Source organism: Adiantum capillus-veneris, chromosome 13, assembly GCF_014529385.1.
Source record: "Adiantum capillus-veneris isolate H3 chromosome 13, ASM1452938v2, whole genome shotgun sequence".
NCBI lineage: Eukaryota > Viridiplantae > Streptophyta > Polypodiopsida > Polypodiales > Pteridaceae > Adiantum > Adiantum capillus-veneris.
In genome coordinates, this window is record NC_140943.1 from 8812555 (window position 1) to 8820275 (window position 7721).

Below are 7721 nucleotides of genomic sequence, written 5' to 3' on the forward strand. Positions count from 1 at the left end.
TGAACACTGGGAGGTGTGGATTCTTTTGTAGCTTCATGGACGTCCACTACTATAGATGGAGGCTGTGTAGAAGCTTTTACCTCTATGGATGTATTACATGAGGAGCTAGAAGCTTCATGGAACTCCCCCTTCCTGAGCTAGGTGGAATAAATTGGTTTTTCCTTGGAGCCCAAACTAGCTTTGGACTAGGTGTGTAGCATTCTGTGATCTTTCCCTTCCCACGGTCTGCCATTGGCTTTAGCGTTACACTGTTTGACTCATATGGGTTTGTTGTCGATAGGGAAGGACACATTTTATGTTTAGGTACCCAAATTTTCTCATTTCCATCGTAGTAGCCTTGGGCTTCTAATAGTTGTTTTGGAATCCATCGTGATTTGGTCTTGACTCTCTTAGGGCGCGCTCTTGGTTTTCCGCGGAAATGTTTTCTTGGAATGGATGGGAAGGTTGAGGTAGTTGGAAGTAAGGCCTTGGGGATCCATTGATATGTACTCTTAGGTCGTGCAGGTTGAGTACTTGCAATATTATTGCTTGCTGCAACTACAAGTGTTGAAGTGCTAGGTTCATGGGTAGCCGACAAAGACGAGTTAACCACCTTGTCTTGTGAATGTTGGCTATCCTTCAACTTTGCTAGAGTTTGCAACGTAGGTGACTTTGCTTGAATGATAGGGGTAAGAGTCGGTGGTCGCGTCGTGACACTACCAGTATCCCAATCAATAGTGCATTTGGTTGCCAACATCCACGTGTGTCCCAGGTTTACGTTGCCTTGCATAGCTCCCACGGGCATGACTAGAAACCTTTGTACTATGATTCCATTTTCATAGACAACAGGGGTCTGAAGGACTCCAAGAATAGTAGTTTTCTTTTTATTAATGCCCTTGACTTGCATCGTACTCGGGGATAGGGTCGGTATCCCTAATTGACACCAAACTCCATAGGATAACAAATTGTGTTTAGCTCCCGTATCTAATAAGGCATTGCATAGTACTTTCCCATAGGGGCTATTTAGCTCAATTGGGTATCGTAGGGTGGCTCAGATTCTAATGAGTCGTCATCTGTGTCCTCGAAAAATTCTTGCGTGATTCCCAGATTAGCCTCTCGTTGGCGTCTAAGACGTTGTTGTCGTTCTCGAGCCTCAACTCTTGCTTGGATTTTTCTAAGCTCTGCTTGTTCCTTGGCAGCCTTCTTTTGATGGATGGCTTGCAACTCTTCCTGGCTTAGAGGATCATAATATCTTTTGAATTTACTCCCATTAAGGAATCCAATGGTTTCAACTCCATCTAGAGTCTCCACACGAATGGTCCCTTGCGGGGTAATTTCACACACTCGATATGGTCCCTTACCAGCGTATTTCAATTTCTTCTTTTCATTACGTACCCCGTACATAAGAACTTTATCACCAACCTTGATGTCTTTATCCTTTAAATGGATATCAAACCACTTCTTTCTCCTATCCTTCTCCACCAGAGCATTTCGCACAACTAATTGCCTTTCTTTATCTAGCCTTTCCAGGATATATAATTGCTCCACTAAGGGGTTACCATCCCAACCTTCTTGAGAAGCTACTCGAAGACTAGGAATGACAAACTCCCATGGCATAACTGCTTCTTGGCCATACACCATTTTAAACGGTGTGCAATTAATAGCAACTTTATACGCAGTACGATAAGCCCATAAAGCTGATGTAAGCTTTAGGTCCCAATCAGTGTGATTAGCCTCAACTGTCTTTGTCAAAATGGAGATGAGAGTTTTGTTGGTACTCTCAGCTTGGCCATTTGCTTGTGGATAATAGGGTGTAGACTTGTGGTGACATATCATGAAGTTTGATGTGAGTTCTTTTATTACTTCATTTATAAAATGAGCTCCATTGTCACTCACAAGTTCAAAGGGGCATCCAAAACGTGTGATAATGTTCTCAAAGAGGAACTTAGCTGTTGTTTTTGCATCCACCTTTCGTGTTGCTTTTGCTTCAGCCCATTTGGTTACATAGTCGGTAGCCACAATGATATATCGTGATTGCGTGTTACGTGCAGCCGGACTAATCAGTCCTACAAAGTCTAAGCCCCTCTTTTCAAATGGTTGGGTTACCTTGATGGGATGTAGAGGCATCCTATCCCTTCTTTGTAGCTTGTTGAAGCGTTGTCATTCATTACATCCCTTTGCAAAAAGTGATGCATCCTTAAACAGAGTGGGCCACCAATAGCCTGACTGTAAGATCTTTCGGGCAGTCAACTTTCCTGAAAAGTGACCACCAGCTACGCCCATGTGTGCCTCTTGTAGAATATATAAATACTCATCCTCACGGGCATAGCGTCTAAGAACATCATCTTTTCCTCTCTTATAGAGAGTTCCAGCCAGTAAGCAATAGGGTTCGCATTCCTTGATTAATTTTTGAGCTATATCTTTTCGCAGCTCTTTGGGTGGAAAACCATTAACGAAGAATTTAACAATCTTTTCACTCCATTCAGGCATTGTCTCAACAATGAACAAAGGAGTATCAGGAAATTCATCATCAACCCCCATAGGAGCTTCGCCATTAGGGATACGAGATAAATGATCCGCCATGACATGTTTCCTCCCAGGCCTCACAACAACAGTGAAGTCAAACTCAAGAAGAATTAACAACCATCATGTAATTCGACCTGTGGAACACGGCTTGTTTACCAAATATAGCAATGCTTGATGATCAACATAAAACACAAACTTGGTAGCAAGAAGGTAATAGCGAAATTTCTTTACTGCGTAAATCATAGCTAGACCTTCGCGCTCTGTAGTAGTGTAGTTCATCTCGGCATCATTTAATTGGCGACTTGCAAAGCTAATAGGGTAGTCCAATTTATGTTCCTGGTTGAGTTAGAACACACCCAATAGCAAAATTTGATGCATCAATATGCACATGAAAAGGTACATTCCAATCAGGTGTTCGCAGGATTCGAGCACTTGTTAGGGCCTTCTTTAATAACTCATAAGATTGATGACATTCTTTCGTCCAGTGAAACTCGATAAGAAGCTTGTACAATGGACGCGCTCTCTCGGCAAAGTTTAACATAAACCTTCGATAATAACCAACATGGCCCATAAATCTTTGAACTCCTTTATAGTTCGTAGGTGGTGGCAAATCGGCAATGGCTTTAATCTTACTCTCATCTGTGGATATCCCGTTCTTGGACACTATATGCCCTAGAATGAATCCATGCTTAACCCAAAATTGGCATTTGAAAGGGTTCAATGAGATGCGATAAAATCTGCACCTTTCAAATATTTTTCGTAGATATAACAAATGCTTCTCCCAAGAAGAATAAACACAAAGGTCGTCTAGGAAAGCTTCACAAAACTCCCTTAGAAATTCTTTAAACGCAATGTTTATTAATCGTTGGAATGTAGCCGGGGCATTTGTTAAGCCAAAAGCCATAACACAAAATGCAAACACTCCAAACTCTGTGATAAAAGCAGTTTTAGCTTGGTACTCTAATGCAATTGTGATTTGATTGTAACCAGAGTACCCATCTAAAAAGCTATAAGCTTCCTTGCCCGCAACTCTTTCAAGCACATGTTCTGAATATGGCAAGGGATAATGATCTCTCCTAGTAGCTGCATTAACTTTCTTGAGGTCCACGCACACTCTTAGTTTCCCATTCTTTTTTGGCACAATGACTATTGGAGAAACCCATTCTGAGTGCTCAATAGGGTATATGAATCCACATTGGATAAGTTTTTCAATCTCCTCTTGTACAGTTTTGGCATACTTAGGATTCATTGGATAGGGTCGTTGCAGGACGGGTTTAGCAATGTTGATCATGGGAATTGTATGTTGCACCACAGAAGGTGGAACGCCCTTCATGTCATGATATGTCCAAGCAAAGATATCCTTGTATTCCTTGAGTATCTCCTTAAGTATAGCCTCTTCAGTTTTGGTAAGGTCTTGAGAAATAAAGACTGGCTTAGACTCCTCACCTGGTTCGGCTAATTCTATCTCTTTAACTACCGTTGGACCATCATAGACTCCACTGCTTCCATTGGTAGGTATTCGTTGGGCTTTGGCATACACAACCTTTTGCTCCCCCGTGGTATAAGATTTAAAATGTTCAGGAGCCGTATGTAAGTCAGCAGGCTCTTGTCTTGACGGAGACCTTTCTTTTAGTTCTGCCTCCTTTTGTTGTTGTGCTAACTCTCGGTTTTGACGTCTTCTTATAGTTCGACTCAATTTCGGCTCTGTAACCTCCAATTGAGCGAGGTCAATGGGTCCCGGGCTGCACCACATGACACTCTGGAGATGTTCACCCCAATTGTCTACTAGCTTTAGATGAGCATCACATGCCCCTAGATAGCTAAACCACTCAGCAGTAGATCTTTCCTTGTTTATCCTAGCTCTCACATTTGCTCGATATCGTCGTCTCTTATATGACCTTTGTTTCTTGTTAAGGTTTTGATTTTGGTAAATGTTTGAACTCGACTCGCCTAATAGGTTTTCGCTTGTATCTTCTTCACTCTCATATAAATTACCATAGATGGTCGTACTAGGCCTTGAGTGTTCAGTTTCTATACTTGGTTCACTCGATGTTTCTTCAGGTTCTGAATCCATTTCTCCCTGAGATTCCGTTTCTGATGTGTGTTGGCCTGAAGCCTTTAAGGAATCATTGGTTTCACTCTCAGGTAGGTGTGCCTCTTTCTTATCATCGGATGTTACATGCACTACACCTAACATGTTTACTGGTGCAATGTGTGGTATCTCTTCCCCATCTAGTGTTACCCAGGTTGTTCCTCTAGCTCCCCATGTATCTATAGTTTCCGCTACATTGTCTGACTCAGCCATTCCGGGTAGGATATCCATATAAGGAGAGTTCTCCCCAATATCCGTGTCTTCGTTACACGTGTAACAATACTGTAACAAACATGTGTAGAAATTCTGCCTTACCTTGTGTCCCAAGACCTTGATCCTGAGATCCTTTAGCATTCCAATAGGCGTAACAATAGATCCATTAGCCATTTTTACCACTACGCTTGTGGCTTCAAGGTGAGGTCGCCCCATAGACTCCCAACAACTCTTTGTCACGATGCTGACTCCCGCACCACCATCAAGGACCCACTTTATAGTTAATCCTTTAGTAGTGATTGGTAGAGTAGCATTGTCTGACCTTTGTTTCTTGTTAAGGTTTTGATTTTGGTAAATGTTGACATTGTCTGACTCAGCCATTCCGGGTAGGATATCCATATAAGGAGAGTTCTCCCCAATATCCGTGTCTTCGTTACACGTGTAACAATACTGTAATGGAGCTGAGTGAATTGTTGTGTCTGATCGATTATCAATGATGAATTTATTTCCTAGAGGATGTGTTTGACCACTTAAAAGATCAACTCGAATGACAGAGTCTTGGAACTGTAAGTAGACGTGGTTTTTGGACCAGTCATGCACCATTTTTTCTTCCCTCATGAATGGACGCCCTAAGATCATCTCAAATGACATAGGATGCTTGGAAAAATCCATAACAATGAAATTCTGCCTTACCTTGTGTCCCAAGACCTTGATCCTGAGATCCTTTAGCATTCCAATAGGCGTAACAATAGATCCATTAGCCATTTTTACCACTACGCTTGTGGCTTCAAGGTGAGGTCGCCCCATAGACTCCCAACAACTCTTTGTCACCATGCTGACTCCCGCACCACCATCAAGGACCCACTTTATAGTTAATCCTTTAGTAGTGATTGGTAGAGTAGCATTAGATTCATCACCTTCAAAGTATTGCCCCAACTTGTTAACGGGTATTTCAATTATAGATTCATGTCCCGCTAGGTCAGATGGTGGTGCTAAATGTTCCTCATCATTCATCACCGAGTCACGTTTGTTCATATGTGCAAACTGTGGTAATCTGGCCTGTAATTCTCCATTGAGAAGCGCTCGCAGTGCTAGGAATAATTCTGGATCTCCGTATAACTTATATATGATAGTCGTACGTGTTTTTGAGGACATGAAATCCATCAACTTGGAAAAATTTAATGGCATCTTGTGGGACGTAGGACCCTGACAAGAGAATGGTGAAGATGGAATCTCCACTTCCTCAAGGGGTCGGGCATTCCCTTATTGAACATTCTCTCTAGTAGGAAAGGTGTGTGTCCACTTTCAGATGTCCTACCCTCACTCTCTTCCCGAATGATATTGGGTATAGCTAACGGCCTGTAGTTCTTGTGAGGTTGAACTTGTGTGGGAAACACTGTGTCCGACATCTGGATATGTTTGGGTTCAGGTTCTAATTTTCGTTGAGTTTCTTTCACCAAACCCCTCAGTTGTTGGACTCATTCAATTTCCACTGTTGGGTTTGGATAGGTTCCAATCTTTCTCTTGCAATCCTCATTTTTTGTCTCTCGTGACTTATCTTGGGGGTTCGCAACTGGGTGGTTTAACTTTGAATACTCTTTTGGTGTTGGTCGTAATTCCCTCTCGTGATCCTCCTCACTGGCTTTTTCCTTTGTAGTAACAGTTTTGGTCTCCGTGGTCTCTATCGAATCTGAGTCATCCTCAGGGTCATTCATATACACGTGATCCTCTCCTGTCCCTATGTTAGTCTTTGAACTAGGTTTTGAGCTAGAAGAATTAAGGGATTTCTTTCTTCGTGTTTTCTTCTTTCTCGCTTGGCTAATGGATGCAGCATCTCTCTCTTCGAGGATGTAATTTTGCTTTTGGAGCATCGACCGTGTGAGTGCATTCACTGGTGCTATGTTTATAGTTGGTGGTGTCCCATCAACAATCTCTATTATGTTCAATGGTGTGATTTTCGGTGAGTTTGGATTGTTAGGACATTGTGCGATCAAATGATCTATGCCACAACGATTACAAGTGAGTATTGGCATTGCCAATGCACTCCCTTGACTTGTTTGCATTAGTGCGGCATTCTTTTGCATTCTAATGGGACACTTAGCTACTCTATGTGGTCCACCACATTCGTAGCACTAAAGAGGTGGTCTCCGAGCAAAACTATTAATGTTTTGGCCTCTTGCTGCTAGCGCAGTAGCTTGATATACCGGTTTGATTTGTCCCCAATGGTCTTCCATATAGTACATGGGACACTCCTCAAGCATGTCGACTCCATAGGTGATACTAGAGTCTATGTCCTCTTCGCAATCTACATAAGTACTAGATGACTCGCAACCTATTTGGTTCATAGGTGTAACTCTTAGATGAGGGGGTTGCGGTCCTAGCACTGGAGGTGGCAACGGTGTGGTTTGGACCACATTTTGGGTTCTAGGGACCACGTGCTGTAATGGCAATTGTTGCTCCATGGGTGTGGTAGGCATCAATGCAGGAACTCGAGGTGAGTCTGTCCAAGCTATAGGCGTTCTATTTTCCATGATGCGTTTAAGCATTAGGCCATCCTTTGCTTGATGGCCATACCTACCACACGCGTTACAAGTCCCGTTAAAATTTACTCTGAAAGTAGGGCATTCACTCGTAGTATGTGGGCCCAAGCAAATTGAGCACCATTGTTGCTCCCTTCTTGGATACATATGAGTGTTTTGTGGAGCACGATTACCTCTAAGGCTTTCTTGGATGGCCTTGATGAGATCTGCCAAAGTCATCTCAGATATCGTTTGCTCTTTCATGATTGGCTTTATCTTCATTGGCTCATGCCCTTACACTTGCGAGCTACTAGACTTCGGCTCGGCAGACACTCTTTCTCCTGCAATCATTAAATTATCCTCCAATTGGATTGCATTCATGGTGACTGCTT

General features: G+C 42.6%; 1 protein-coding gene across 1 annotated transcript in view; it reads right to left on the reverse strand.

The window, feature by feature from the left end:
• Window positions 1-4579, reverse strand: part of LOC147443579 (uncharacterized) — a 45589-nt gene extending 41010 nt beyond the window's left edge. The window contains exon 1 of the mRNA XM_086528018.1: window positions 3731-4579. Within this exon, the coding sequence (XP_086384144.1) occupies window positions 3731-4579 (849 nt within the window). The remainder of the gene's footprint in view (window positions 1-3730) is intronic.
• Between the last annotated feature and the right edge of the window lie 3142 nt (window positions 4580-7721).